Source organism: Eubalaena glacialis, chromosome 4 (assembly GCF_028564815.1).
Source record: "Eubalaena glacialis isolate mEubGla1 chromosome 4, mEubGla1.1.hap2.+ XY, whole genome shotgun sequence".
NCBI lineage: Eukaryota > Metazoa > Chordata > Mammalia > Artiodactyla > Balaenidae > Eubalaena > Eubalaena glacialis.
This window is the reverse complement of record NC_083719.1, coordinates 60,815,080-60,831,246: the sequence shown is the minus strand read 5'-3', so window position 1 is coordinate 60,831,246 and position 16,167 is coordinate 60,815,080. Positions and strand designations below refer to the sequence as shown.

The 16,167-nt window shown below is 36.7% G+C and overlaps 1 protein-coding gene across 2 annotated transcripts in view; it reads right to left on the bottom strand.

Moving 5' to 3' along the window:
- Positions 1-16,167, bottom strand: part of AGGF1 (angiogenic factor with G-patch and FHA domains 1) — a 46,598-nt gene that overhangs the window by 18,522 nt on the left and 11,909 nt on the right. For both annotated transcript variants that reach the window (XM_061187926.1, XM_061187927.1), the window contains exons 6-8: positions 5,953-6,283; positions 4,848-4,959; positions 3,969-4,020 (exon numbers count right to left, since the gene is read on the bottom strand). In XM_061187926.1, coding sequence (XP_061043909.1) covers positions 3,969-4,020; positions 4,848-4,959; positions 5,953-6,283 — 495 coding nt within the window. The remainder of the gene's footprint in view (positions 1-3,968; positions 4,021-4,847; positions 4,960-5,952; positions 6,284-16,167) is intronic.

Here is a 16,167-nt window from a genome sequence, read left to right as displayed (position 1 = left end):
CTGTAGTGAGGTGGATGGACCTAGAGTCTGTCATACAGAGTAAAGTAAGTCAGAAAGAGAAAAACAAATACCGTATGCTAACACATATACATGGAATCTAAATAAAAAAAAAAGAAAATGGTTCTGATGAACCTAAGGTCAGGATAGGAATAAAGACACAGACGTAGAGAATGGAGTTGAGCACAAGGGGAAAGGTAAGCTGGGACGAAGTGAGAGAGTAGCATTGATATATATGCGCTAGCAAACGTAAAATTGATAGCTAGTGGGAAGCAGCTGCATAGCACAGGGAGATCAGCTCGGTGCTTTGTGACCACCTAGAGGGGTGGGATAGGGAGGGTGGGAGACAGGCGCAAGAGGGATATACGTATCCCCAATGGGGATATACGTATGCATATAGCTGATTCACTCTGTTATACAGCAGAAACTAACACAACACTGCAAAGCAGTTATACTCCAATAAAGATGTTAAAAAAAAAAAAAGTTACAAAAGACTACATATTATATGATTCCATTTATATGAAATGTGCAGAACAGGCAAATCCACAGAGACAGAAAGTAGACTGGTGGTTGCCTAGGGGTGTGGAGGTCAGGTGGAAATGGGGAGTGATCACTATTGAGTATGATGTTTCTTTTCATGGTGATCAAAATGTTCTAAAATTGACTGTGGCGATGGTTACACAACTGTGAATACACTAAAATCCTCTGAATTACACACTTTCAATGGGTAAATAGTATACGGTATGTAGACTATATCTCAATAAAGTTCTTAAAAATTTTCATAAGTATAAACTTATAAAATGGTTCAAACATACAAAAGAATATACTGAAAAATGTCTACCCATGATCCAGCTTTAATAAATTTTGTTATATTTGCCTCAGATACTTAAAAGAAAATAATTATCCATTGACATGTGCTTCACTCTATCCTCCACCCTTTCTTTCAGAGGTTTGATGTTTATTTAATCATGATGTATCTCTTTACACTTTTACCATATATGTATATATCCATAAAAATTATGTTTATTTTGTCTTGTTTGGAACTTGATATAAATAGGAATCACACTATGAATTTTTTATTGAGACAGTTTATAGACAGGAAATTCATAGTTCTTAAATGTACAGTTTGATGAGTTCTGACAAATTTATGCTAAGAGTATATATTTCTTTTATCTTGCTTCTTTGGCTTAATATTATGTTGTGAAGTATATCTAGCTGTTGTGCATAGTTGTGCTACTTTGCTGAATGGTAATCCATTGTATGGCTGTACCACTACGTGTTCTACATATTTCTACACATTCTACTGATGCCGACATCCAGGTTTTTTCCAAGGTTTTACTATTTTTCAAAATGCTTCTATGAACATTCTTGTACATGTACCCTTCTTGTGGACAATACGAGGGTTTCTCTGGGGTATACACTTAGGAATGAAACTGCTAAGCCACAGTATATGCAAACCTTAAACTTTGATACTGCCATGATCATTTTCCAAAGTGGTTGGACCAATTTATATTCCACACCAATCTATAAGAATTCTTGTTGCTCCATGTACTCTTAACACTTTGTATTGTCAGAATTTTTAGTTTTTGCAAGCATAACAGGTGTGAAATTAATCTCATCACTGTGATTTTAATTTGCATTTTCCTTATTACTGCTGAGACTGAAACCTTTTCTTATATTTATTAGCCATTTGGGTTTCCTCTTCTGTAAATTTTCTCTTCATGTCCTTCGTACATTTCTTTCAATTGGGTTGTTTAGAATCATAGTAACTATATCGAAGAGTTTAAATAGTTTCAAGTCTTTTGACCTGAAACCTTATTCCAAAGAGCTTTCTAAATTATGCTCTCAACAGGAATGATATTTAATAAATAGGATGAATGAAAACTGACATCTTGGTCTCATTTGTACTTCTTAAATTACTACAAATATTGAATGGTTTTCACATATTAACCATATTTCCTCTACTGTGAATTACTTATGTCCTTCTCTCATTTACCCACAGCGGGGTTTGAAAAAATGAATTTGTATGAACTTTTAAAATATAAAGGATATATATTTTATCAGATCTGACTGTCCTAGTCTGCCTTTTAAATTTATTTAACAAATAAAGAACTTCAAACTTAAATTATTCAGTATTACCTTGTCCTCTGCGATTTTTTTCCTTTTTTTTAAACTTGGAAGGTCCTTTCCTATCCATTTGTTAAATATTCATTTCTGTTTTCCCCCTAATATTAATATGAAGTATGTGGGTTTTTTTTTAATTTAATTTTTTCATATACCTGGATATGTGTGATATATATTGTCAAACTGATTTCACACAGCTAACAAATCATCTATCCCACCGGTGGACATGTTTGTTTAAAAGAAAGAAAAAGCAGAAATGCCACCAGAGAACTACCTACATTTTAGACTGAAGTGGGAGGAGGATGTCTTTGCTACTTAAGTTACAGACTGGGTTTTCTTTGGAGGCAGAAGAATCAAGGGTCATAAGAAGGTAAAAAAGAAAGATAACTTGGTCAGAGTTAGGATTACGAGGATTTCCTTCCCTCTGAATGAGTACAAAGTAAAAATAACTAGACTTTCAAACTAATAATGGGAAAACAAATTTCATTCCAAAAAGACAAAAATCACAAAAAATACATATGTTAGAATTATATTATAGTCCATTAAATAGAAACAAAATGGGGATGATGAAAGGTCAAAAAAAAAAGAAAAAAGGTAACAGTCAGAAAAGGGAGGGGGGAAAAGTACAGAAAATACAGTAAAGAAAAAAGATAAATGAGAGTTTCGGTAGCTAAACCTTATAACTTAAGCTGCAACTGTTCTTTTTTTTTTTTTTTTTTTTAAACATCTTTATTGAAGTATAATTGCTTTACAATGGTGTGCTAGCTTCTGCTTTACAACAAAGTGAATCAGTTACACATATACATATGTTGCCATATCTCTTCCCTCTTGCATCTCCCTCCCTCCCACCCTCCCTATCCCACCCCTCTAGGTGTTCACAAAGCACCGAGCTGATCTCCCTGTGCTATGCGGCTGCTTCCCACTACTTATCTATTTTACATTTGGTAGTGTATATATGTCCATGACACTCTCTCACCCTGTCACATCTCACCCGCCCCCCCTCCCCATATCCTCAAGTCCATTCTCTAGTAGGTCTGTGTCTTTATTCCCATCTTGCCACTAGGTTCTTCATGACCTCTTTTTTTTTTTTTTTCCCTTAGATTCCATATATATGTGTTAGCATACTGTATTTGTTTTTCTCTTTCTGACTTACTTCACTCTGTATGACAGACTCTAACTCCATCCACCTCATTACAAACACCTCCATTTCATTTCTTTTTATGGCTGAGTAATATTCCATTGTATATATGTGCCACATCTTCTTTATCCATTCATCCGATGATGGACACCTAGGTTGCTTCCATGTCCTGGCTATTGTAAACAGAGCGCTGCAACTGTTCTTATTGTTTGTTTTGAAAAACCCGACTACTCTTTTTCCTGAAACCATTAGAGACTCAACTAGGAAAAGCTATAAATGGAAAGCCTTGGATGGTAGAGGATAGATTGTTCTTGAGTTGGAAAATACCCTGAACTCAAAGTAACCATGCACTAAAGTAGCCTGAATCCAGGTCTGATTTATTTTTGAACTGCTATAATATCTAGCATATTTATTTCATTCAATAAATATTTGTTAAATGGGTATTACTTTAATATTTAAATCAATCCACATTTTCTACTCCTGCATCAGACTGTTAAAAATTAAACATAACTTTAGCTCATCCAAATTGTGAAAGAGAATTTTTATTTTCTCAAGCAGTGGAATAAAGAAATCTGCATTGCTTTCATTACCATTACTATATTGACTATTAACCTTTCTTTTTAATGGGAAAAATCCTAAGCTTTCTGCCATAATGATGATCTACAAAATCACATCTAGGGGGCTGTAACTGAAAAATCAAAGAGCTTACCTTACTGACACCAACTTCAGGGATTCGGAGAGTATGCTCCATATCTTTTTCTCTGCAGAGTTAAGTAAAATGCCTTTAATTATTTTTGAAGTATACATAAATGTAGCACTTAAAGAATTTTTTTAAAGATAAGTTTTTTTGTTTTAAAAGATAATGTTAAAATGCAAGTCTCTCTATCACACTAAATCTGGTTTCCATAATGCTACTCTAATTTCCTGTTTGAAAGAAGGTTCCAGAATTACTTTTACTCTTTGGTACATCTGTCACAGGCTAGTAAACATCCAGTGAGACAAAATATCCTTTGTACTAATGTCAATCACTTTTTCCAGACCTGTTGACTGTTTCCACTTCTATTACTACATGTAAAAAAAGTATACTATTTCTAAGAATTTAAAATTAAGATATCGCATGGAACCTGAATTAAAGATACATTACCTTTCCAGTTGGGAAGAAAGGAAATTATCCTCCTCATGATTAAAACCTACCTCTCTACCAAGCTGGCTGAATTACAAAGGGGTAAAGGAAAAGAATCAGAGGAGGTCAATAGTGGGTTTAAGTAATTTAAACCTAAAAAAGCAATACAAAAGGTAAGAAAATGACAAAAGCCTCTGTGGAAGGTATCATATCACCAAGATTTTATCTCTTTACATAGGCAGTCCCCTTTAGGGATAATGAGGTTATATCTCCAATTGTCTTCCAAAAGCAGGTGACAAAAGGTAAGTGTCAGAATATTTTTTGAGTGGAAAAGGGAGGGACATGGATGTCACTTTTTGCCTATTCAACAAGTACCATGCATATTTAATGATTAACTGCTCAGGAAAAGTACAGTCCACTGGAATAAGACAAATACACAAATATAATAACATTAAACATTTTTACCTTCCAATTGTAGCAGGATTTACAGCTGTAATGATAAAAAGTGATCCTGTCTGCAACACAGGTGATCTAATTACAATTACTCTAATACATGGGGGCCAAATTTTTTCTTCATCTGCCAAAGAAAGAAATGTGTAAATATTAATTCAAATGCTATGGGAAAAAATTAGAAATGTATAGGGATGAGTAGGAGGCATACATAAAGTAAAAATATATTGATAAAAATCTTCATTCTGTTTAAAACAACATTCTTAAATTCTGCTATATCACATACACAGTAAGTAAGGTTTAACAATGTTACCAATTTAAAATGATCAACCTATGGGACTTCCCTGGCGGTCCAGTGGTTAAGACTCCACACTTCCACTGCAGGGAGCACAGGCTCGATCCCCAGTCAGGGAACTAAGATCCCACATGCCGTGCAATGCGGCCAAAAATAAATAAATTTATAAAAAGATCAACCTAAAGATATTCAGCACCTATCACAATTATAAAATAATCAACTCTCTCTTTTTTAAGGTCTTGGAATTTGAAAGTATCTCAAAAAAGCATTTTTACATTAAGTTAGAAAAACTGAGTCTGCCCTTTTTAAGAAAAAATGAGAGGAAATTCCATTAAGAACAAAATAAGCTCATATACACCAATATGAAATCCTGAGTTTTAAAAGTATATCTTTATATCCTCAAGTAAAATAAATATTAGATTTACCATAATACCTATGTAAGCTGAATTCATGGACTACTCTTTTTGAAGGCAACTGCTTTCCATCCCTCAACTACAAAAGTGGACAATTATCTAATCCACTAAAATAGACTTTGTACCTACTTTAGGATTAGAAAGTAGGTAACTTGGTTTTGTGTTCTACTGACTAAGCCATACAATGCAATGAAACTTCAGGATCCAAGTACTAGTCATTTATTCACATCCTACTCTTGAAAAATAACCAAGCAGTTATAATTTTTAATAATGTCATTAATCTCTTTAAAACAATTGGCTCACTTTTTGGCAGATATATTATATGGGTTACTAACACTTTTAACTGTTTTGCACTTTTACAATGACCATACTTGGTTATTTATGTAAAATTAAATAATGGCCATTTACTCACCTTCATCTTCAGTATCTTCTGCAGTTACATTGTCTTCACTGGTAATGTCTTCATCATAACTGTCCTCGGTCTGAGAATCTGTAATTTCACCTTCTTCGGGCTCACTATCAGTCTCTATGATTTTCTCATCTTTAAATGAAGCCGAATTATAAATGTTTTCATTAAGAGGAGATTCTACAGTCTTTGCGCTAACTGGAACAGTGTATTTGGGGGGACTCTTTTTGTAATGAATGTCTATTTTGGCCTTCTTTTTCACATTTGCAAAATCTTCTCCCTCACTGCAGCTTATATGTTCAATACTTGATGTTTTTTGATCTTCTGAATTCAAATTCTGGAAAGAGGTGGGAACAGGAGAGAAGACTCTTAAACATGACCATCTTGTATTTAATGCTACATGTTTCAATGAATTAGTGAAGATATATGTACAGTGAAATAACAATAGCTATTATCTCTACTGCCTCTTCCTCTCATGTTCCCTTTCCTGGTTAATGATATTACCATCCACTTATCCAAATCATAAGTCTTTGACATCTCCTTAACCACCACTTGAAATCAATTACCAAGTGCTATAGACTCTGTTTGAAATTTATACCAATTTTCTCTCCTTATCTATTTTCAGTGTCTTAACTGCCCCAGTCCAGGCCCTCATCACATATTGCTTGGACATGTGACAGCCTAGAACAATGCTGTCAAAAATAAAATGCAAGTTATATTTATACTTTAAAGTTGTCTAGTAGGGCCATTAAAAAGGTAAAAAGAAACCAGTGAAATTCATTTTATCTAACCCAGTACTTACAAAATATTATTAATTATATATAAAATCAACATTTAATCAATATAAAAATTACCAAAATATTTTACATGGATTTTCTGTACTAAGTCTTCAAAACTGAGTGTAGTTTACACTTAGAAAGCATCTTAATTAGGATTAGCTACATTTCAAGTATTCAATAGCCAGATGGAGCTGGCTGAACAGTGCAGGCCTAGAGAATACAACTAAACCTAAATTTTTTTTTTGAACGTTGAGCCAATTATCAAGTCAACATACATAACATAAAGAATTAGCTTTAATTATAGCAGGGATTTAAAGGTCCAAATGTACCTAATGTAGCAGAAGTGAAGTTTTGCTAAAATTTAATATATTAGAGAGTTGGTTTGATAATACAAAAAAAGTACAGATGAATCAGTTACATCTCTTTTGTTCCAAAATTCCAACTTACCTGGCATAAGCCTTTTATTATTTATTATACATGCATACTGGGCATACCCTAGGACAAATGAACAAATCTATTATTTTAACTTTAGAAGAAACAGAGGGTTATTTTCCTTTGGTTTGTAACACAGTCTGAATTTTCTTTCTATCTTAGAGCAACATGATGATGTGAATTCATATGTTCCGCTGTTACTTTATAAAATATGAGAGCATCTTAAACACACTTGTGTTTGTTTGTTTTTTAAATTAATTAATTTATTTATTTTTGGCTGCGTTGGTCTTTTGTTGCTGTGCGCGGGCTTTCTCTAGTTGCAGTGGGTGGGGGCTACTCTTCGTTGTGGTGCGCGGGCTTCTCATTGCAGTGGCTTCTCTTGTTGCGGAGCAAGGGCTCTAGGCGCGCGGGCTTCAGTAGCTGTGGCACGTGGGCTCAGTATCTGTGGCTCACGGGCTGTAGATCGCAGGCTCAGTAGTTGTCGTGCACAGGCTTAGCTGCTCCGTGGCATTTGGGATCTTCCCGGACCAGGGATCGAACCTGTGTCCCCTGCATTGGCAGGCAGATTCTTAACCACTGCGCCACCAGGGAAGTCCCTAAACACGCATTTTTAATAGCAGCATAAATTCAGTTTGAAGACTGGCTAAACACTCACAGTGTGATAGATAAACTATACATATTTCCAGCAACATAAACTCACCAAGAACAAGAACAAGGGCAAGGAGCTGAAAAACTATGAGGAACTTTAAAGGCCACTGTGAGTTATGGCCAAAAAATTTCCCTATCTATGTATGCTTTAAAAAAAAAAAAAAAAAACAGTTTCCAATCTTACATATTTTATTATTACTACTGCTTATAGGACAATACATGCAGAGGAAAAATGAGTGAAATTGCAAGAGGTACTGCTTTTTAAAAACTATTTGTCAGTCTAGGGCTTCCCTGATGGCGCAGTGGTTGAGAGTCTGCCTGCCAGTGCAGGGGACACGGGTTCGAGCCCTGGTCTGGGAGGATCCCACATGCCGCGGAGCAGCTGGGCCTGTGAGCCACAATTACTGAGCCTGCGCTTCTGGAGCCTGTGCTCCGCAACAAGAGAGGCCGTGATTATGAGAGGCCCGCGCACCGCGATGAAGAGTGGCCCCCACTTGCCGCAACTGGGGAAAGCCCTGGCACAGAAATGAAGACCCAACACAGCCATAAATAAATAAATTAATAAATTAAAAAATTATTTAAAAAAAAAAACAACTATTTGTCAGTCTAGAATGTTAGATAAATATTCATTAAGATATAAGAAAGGCCCGGGGCCTACATGTGGGCATTAAGCATATATGCATATTTCAAGTTATTACTCCAATCTCTTCACCCTACTTCCTTCCTTCTGTATACTCTACACTTCCAGAAAGTGAGGCTCAAGAACATCTTAAAACTCAAGAAAAAGATGAGGACGTCCTAACTGCTTTCCTCCCATGCTTCACAATTACCTTTTAGAATCCTTTGGGAATTCTCAGAATTTCATCAGGATTTTTCTTAAGTCACTGTCCTGAAGTTAATATATTTTTGAAGGATGGTAAAGATGAACAGTTATGGGAGCTAAGCTGGACCAAAATCTCACAGAATGCTTTCAAATTTCATTCTCTAGTTTGTCAGGAAAGGTCATTTGAGGACCCCTACATGTTCTTTGCTTTGCTAGGGAGAGGTAGTTTCATAATGTATCCTTTCAAACAGTTCAACCACTGGTAATAGGTAGACGTCACTAAAAAAGAGATCTTAAAAAAAAAGAAAAATCATTTTTGGTATTTTAGTTACATAATCTTCAATTCCTAGGTATTGCCAGTGAAAATAAAAGAGAAATAAAGACAAATCAAATAGAGAATTGAGATAAAATTTCAAGAGTAGGGGAGGTGGCCAAGGTGGTGAAGTAGGAAGACACTGAACTCACCTCCTCCCATAGACACACCAAAATTACAACTAGTTACAGAGCAACTATCTATGAGAATGACCTGAACACTAGCAGAAAAGATTTTCCACAACTAAAGACATAAAGAAGTAAGCACACAATACATATATACAATGGAATATTACTCAGCCATAAAAAGGAATGAAATTGGGTCATTTGTAGAGACATGGATGGACCTAGAGACTGTCATACAGAGTGAAGTAAGTCAGAAAGAGAAAACCAAATATCGTTTATTATCACATATATGTGGAATCTGAAAAAACTGGTATAGGCGATCTTATTTACAAAGCAGAAATAGAGACACAGACGTAGAAAACAAATGTATGGATACCAAGGCAGAAAGCGGGGGGGCGTGGGATGAATTGGGAGATTGGGATTGACATACATACACTATTGAAACTATGTATAAAATAGATAACTAATGAGAACCTATTGTATAGCACGGGGGACTCTACTCAATGCTCTGTGGTGACCTAAATGGGAAGGAAATCCAAAAAAGAGGGGATATATGTATACGTACTGCTGATTCACTTCGCTGTACAGTGGAAACTAACACAACATTGTAAAGGAACTATACACCAATAAAAATTTTAAAAAAAATTAAAAGAAACAAACAAACAAAAGGAACCACACGAGATGGGTAGGACAGGTGGAGACCCACACCCCCATGCTGGCAACCCACAAATGGAAGGAATATCACAAGCACAGAGGTCCTCTACAAGGAGTGAGGAGTCTGAGCCCCAAATGGGGTCCCCAGCCCAGGGGTCTTGCACTGGAAAGATGAGCCCCCAGAATGTCTGGCTTTGAAAAACCAGCAGAGCTTATGTTCAGGAGAACTAGAGGGATACAGGAATAAGATTCTGCTCTCAAGGGCACATGCAAAATGTCACATGCTCTATGTCCCAACACTGAGGCAGTAGTTTGAAAGGAGCCTGGGTCAGCCATTTTTGGGAGTCTGTTCTACCCCAATAACACTGGTACTGGAACACACCACTTTGGAATTTTCCTCTAGTCTGTTAGTGCTGGCGCCCCAGCCCTGCCCACCAGCAGGCTGGCACAAGCCCCAAACCCTACCCCTGGCCTGCCAGAAAGACAGCCATGTGGGGACCCAGCTTCACCCTCCACTGAACCAGGAACAGCCTTGAGCCCCCCAGACCATGCAGCCAACTTCACAGGAAGGCTACCCTACCCTCTAGTAGGCCTACAGCCACCATACAAGGCATGGCCTCACAGCCAACCAGGCCAGGGGCTAGCCCTGCCTACCAGTGCTCCCACAGTAATCAGCCCCACCACAACAGAAGGATGTATATGCAGCCCACATAGGGGACACCCCTAAAGCATCTGGTTCTGGAGACCAAAAAGGAGTGTGCTGCTGGGGCCCCAGAGGAGGTCTCCTAAATAAGGCCATTTCTCCAAGACGGGAAACATAAACAACCTACCTAACACACAGAAATAAACACAGAGAATTGGGTAAAGTGAGGAGACAGAGGAATATGTTCCAAATGAAGGTACAAGACATAACCTCATAAAAAGAACAAACAAAGTGGAGATAAGCAATCTACCAGATAAAGAGTTCAAGGTAATGATCATAAAGATGCTCACCAAACTCAGGAGAAGAATGAATGAACATAAAATTTCAATAGTTAGAAAATATGAAGAAGAACCAGAGCTGAAAAATAGAATAACTGAAATTAAAAATATAACTAGAACGGACAACAGATTAGATGATACGGAGGAACAGATCAGCAGTCTGGAAAACAACAGCAGAAATCACTCAAGCTGAAGAAAAAATAGAATTTAAAAAAATGAGTATAATTTAAGAGACCTCTGGGACAATATCAAGCATATTAACAATCACAATACAGAAGTCCCAGGAGGAGAAGAGAAAGAAAGGGGCAGAAAGCTTATTTGAAGAAATCATAGCTGAAAACTTCCCTAACCTGGGGAAGGAAACAGATATCCAGGTCCAGGAAGCATAGAGTCCCAAACAAGATGAATCTAAAGAGGTTAATTACAATTAAAATGGCAAAAATTAAAGAAAAACAGAGAATTTTAAAAGCAACAAGGGACAGGCAACTAGTTATACACAAGGGAGCTACCATAAGGCTATCACTGACTTTTCAGCAGAACTTTGCAGGCCAGAAGGGAGTGGCACCATATATTCAAGGTGATGAAAGGAAAAAACCTACAACCAAGAACACTCTACCCAGAAAGGGTATCCTTCAGATTGGAAGGAGAGATAAAGAGATTTACAGACAAGCAAAAGCTAAAAGAGTTCAGCACCATTAAAACAGCTTTACAAGAAATGTTAAAGGGACTTCTCTAAGTAGAAAAGAAAGGACCACAACTAGAAATATGGAATTTATGAAAGGAAAAATCTCATTGGTAAAGGTAAACATACAGTAAAGATAGCAAATCAACCACTGATAAAGCTAGTAGAAAGGCTAAAAGATGAAAGTAGTAAAATCATGTATATCTACATAAGCAGTTAAGGGATAAACAAAATGAAAACGTACAATATGACCTCAAAAACATCAGATGTGGGGGGAAACGAAAGTAAAAATGTAAAGCAGTTAGAATGCATTCAAACTTCAGGAATCGTCTTAAAATAATCACATATATATAGGTTGTCAAATATGAACCTCATGGTTACCAAAAACCAACAACACATACACAGATAAGAGAAAGCAATCCAAACAACACTTAAAGGTAGTCATCAAATCACAAGGGAAGAGAGCAAAAGAAAAAAGGAACAAAAAAGTACTACAGAACCCCCCCAAAAAACAATGAACAAAATGGCAGTAAGCACATACCTATCAGTAATTACTTCAAATGTAAATGGATTAAAAGCTCCAATTAAAAGACAAAGTGGCTGAATGGATTAAAAAAAAAAACATATATATGCTGCCTACAAGAGACTCACTTCAGATCTAAAGACACACACAGACTGAAAGTGAGGGACAGAAAAAGGTATTCCATGCAAATGAAATAAAAAGGAAACTGGGGTAGCAATACTTACATCAGACAAAACAGACTGTAAAACAAAGACTGTCGAAAGAGACAAACGAGAATGTTATATGCTAAAGGGATCAAGCCAACAAGAAGATATAACAATTGTAAATATCTATGTACCCAACACAGGAGCACCTAAATACATAAAGAAAATACTAACAAACATAAAGGGAGAAACTGACAGTAACACAATAACAGTAGGGGACTTTAACACTCCACTTACATCAATGGACATCATCTAGACAGAAAAACAGTAAGGAAACACTGGCCTTAAATTACACGTGACTAAATGAACCTAACAGATACATAGAGAACATTTCATCCAAAAGCAGCAGGATACACATTTGTTTCAAGTGAACATGGAACATTCTGTATGATGATGACATGCTAGGCCACAAAACAAGTCTCAAGAAATTTAAGACTGAGATGCAACTAGAGATTATCATACAACGTGAAGTAAGTCAGAAAAACAAAGACAAACACCATATGATATCACTTATATGTGGAATCTAAAATATGACACAAATGAACCTATCTACAAAACAGAAACAGACTCACAAACATATAGAACAGACCTGTGGTTGCCAAGGGGGAGGAAGGGAGGGAGAGGGATGGACTGGGAGTTTGGGGTTAGTAGATGCAACCTATTACAATTAGAATGGATAAACAAGGTGCTACTGTATAGCACAGGGAACTATATCCAGTCTCCTGGGATAAACCATAATGGAAAAGAATTAAAAAAAAAAAAGAATGTATAGATGTGTATAACTCAGCAGAAATTAGTACAACACTGTAAATCAACTATACTTCAATTAAAATTAAAAAAAAATTTAAGACTGAAATATTAAGCAGCGTTTTCAACCACAACAGTATGAAACTAGAAATCCACTACAAGAAAAAAACTGCAAAAACCACAGACACATGGAGTCTAAACAATACGCTACTACACAAGCAATGGGTCACTAATGAACTCAAAAAAGAAATCTGAAAAATACCTGGAGACAAATGAAAATGGAAACACAATGATCCCAAATCCATAGGATGCAGCAAAAGCAGTTCTAAGAGGAAGTTTATAGAAATACAAGCTTACCTCAGGAAACAAGAAAAATCTTAAATAAACAATCTAACCTTACAGCTGAAGGAACCAGAAAAAGAAGAAAAAACCCCAAAGTTAAGAGAAGAAATAATAAAGGTCAGAACAGAAATAAAGGATACAGGGAATTCCCTGGTGGTCCAGTGGTTAGGACTCTGCGCTTCCACTGCAGAGGGCATGGGTTTGATCGCTGGTTGGGAAACTAAGATTCTGCAAGCTGCGCAGCATGGCCAAAAAAAAAAAAAAAGAAAAAAGAAAAAGAAAGAAAGAAATGGTAGGGACTAAAAAAAGAAAAAAGATCAGTGAAACTAAGAGCTGGTTCTTTGAAAAAATAAACAAAATTGGTAAACCTTTAGCAAGACTTATCACCAAAAGAGAGGGCCCAAATAAATAAAATCAGAAAGAGAAGTTACAATTGATATTGCAGAAATACAAAAAACAAGAGATTACTATGAACAATTATATGCCAATAAAACAGACAACCTAGAAAAAATGGATAAACCCTGAGAAACACAGTCTCCCAAGACTGAATCAGGAAAAAATAGAAAATATGAACAAACCATTTACTGCAAATGAAATTGATTCAGTAATCCAAAAAACTCACAAGAAACAGAAGTCCAGGATCAGATGGCCTCACAGGTGATTTCCACCAAACATTTAGACAAGAGTTAACAAATCTTTCTCAAAGTATTCAAAAAAGTTAAGAGGAGGGAACACTTCCAAACTCTCTACAAGGCCAGCATCAGCCTGATACCAAAACCAGACAAAGACACGACAAAAAAAGAAAATTTCCGGCCAATATCACTGATGAACACAGATGCAAAAATCCTCAAGAAAATATTAGCAAACCAAATTCAATAATACATTAAAAGGACCATATACCATGATCAAGTGGGATTTATCCCAGGAACACAAGGATGGTTCAATACCCACAAATCAATCAATACAATACACCACACTAACAAACTCAAGAATAAAAACCATGATCATCTAAACAGATGCAGAAAAAGCTTTTGACAAAATTCAACATCCATTTATGATAAGCTCTAAACAAACTGAGTACAAAGGAAACGTACTTCAACATAATAAAGGCCATATATGACAAACCCACAGCCAACATCATACTCAACGGTGAAAAGCTGAAAGCATTTCCTCTAAGATCAGGAACAAGACAAGGATGCTCACTCTTGTCACATTTATTCAACTCAGTATTGGAAGTCCTCACCACAGCAATCAGACAAGAAAAAGAAAAGAATCCAAACTAGAAAGGAAGAAGTAAAACTGTCACTGTTTGCTGGTGACATTATACAACATACAGAAAATCCTAAAGACACTACCAAAAAAACTGTGAGAACTAACAAATGAATTCAGTAAAGCTGCAGGATACAAAATTAATATACAGAAACCTGTTGTATTTTTACACATTTAACAACAAACTACAAGAGAAATTAAGAAAACAATCCCAGGGACTTCCCTGGTGGCGCAGTCGTTAAGACTCCACACTCCCAATGCAGGGGGCCCAGGTTCGATCCCTGGTCAGGGAACTAGATCCCACATGCATGCCGCAGCTAAGAGTTTGCATGCCACAACTAAGGAGCCCTTGAGCCACAACTAAGGAGCCCACCTGCCACAACTAAGGAGCCCATGTGCCACAACGAAGGAGCCCGCAAGCCGTAACTAAGGAGCTCGCCAGCCGCAACTAAGGACCCTGCCTGCCACAACTAAGACCCAGTGCAACCAAATAAAGAAATATATTTTTTAAAAAAGAAAACAATCCCATTTACAACTGCACCAAAAAGAATAAAATACCTAGGAATAAATCTAACCAAAGAGGGACTCCCCTCTTGGCTCAATGGTCAATGCAGAGGACACAGGTTCGAGCCCTGGTCCAGGAAGATCCCACATGCTGCAGAGCAACTAAGCCCAGGCACCACAACTACTGAGCCTGCGCTCTAGAGCCCACACGCCACAACTACTGAGCCCACGTGCTACAATTACAGAGCCTGCGTGCCTAGAGCCCATGCTCCGCAACAAGAGAAGCCACCGCAATGGGAAGCCCGCGCACTGCAACGAAGAGTAGCCCCTGCTTGCCGCAACTAGAGAAAGCCCGCACGCAGCAACGAAGACCCAACACAGCCAAAAATAAATAAAATAAATAAATAAATAAATAAGGCTCAGGGATTGATGAATTAAAAAAAAAAAAAATCTAACCAAAGAGGAAAATGACTCATACTCTGAAAACTATAAAATATTGAGGAAAGAAGAGGAACAAATGGAAAGATATACTGTGCTCATGGATTGGGAGAATTAATATTGTTAAAATGGCCATACTATATCCAAGACAATTTAAAGACTCAATGCAATCCCTGTTAAAATACCAATGGTGTTTTTCGCAGAACTAGAATAATTCTATAATTTGTAAGGAAACACAAAAGACCCCAAATAGCCAAAACAATCTTAAGAAAGAAGAACAAAGCTGGAGGTACCATGCGCCCTGATTTCAAAATATACTACAAAGCTACAGTAATCAAAACAGTATGGTACCGGCACAAAAAAAGACACATAGATCAATGGAACAGAATAGAGAGCCCAGAAATAAACCCACACTTATATGGGAAGTTAATCTATGACAAAGGAGGCAAGGATACACAATGGGAAAAGATTGCCTCTTCAGTAAATGGTGATGGGAAAATTGGACGGCTATGTGCAAAAGAATGAAACTGGACCATTTCCTCACACCAAACACAAAAATAAACTCAAAATGGATTAAAGACTTAAATGTAACAAAGGAGGAAAGAATATACAATAGAGAAAAAACAGTCTTTTCAGCAAGTGGTGTTGGGAAAGCTGGACAGCCACATATAAAATCAATGAAGTTAGAACACTCTCTCACACCCTACACAAAAATAAACTCAAAACGGTTTAAAGACTTAAATATAAGACATGACACC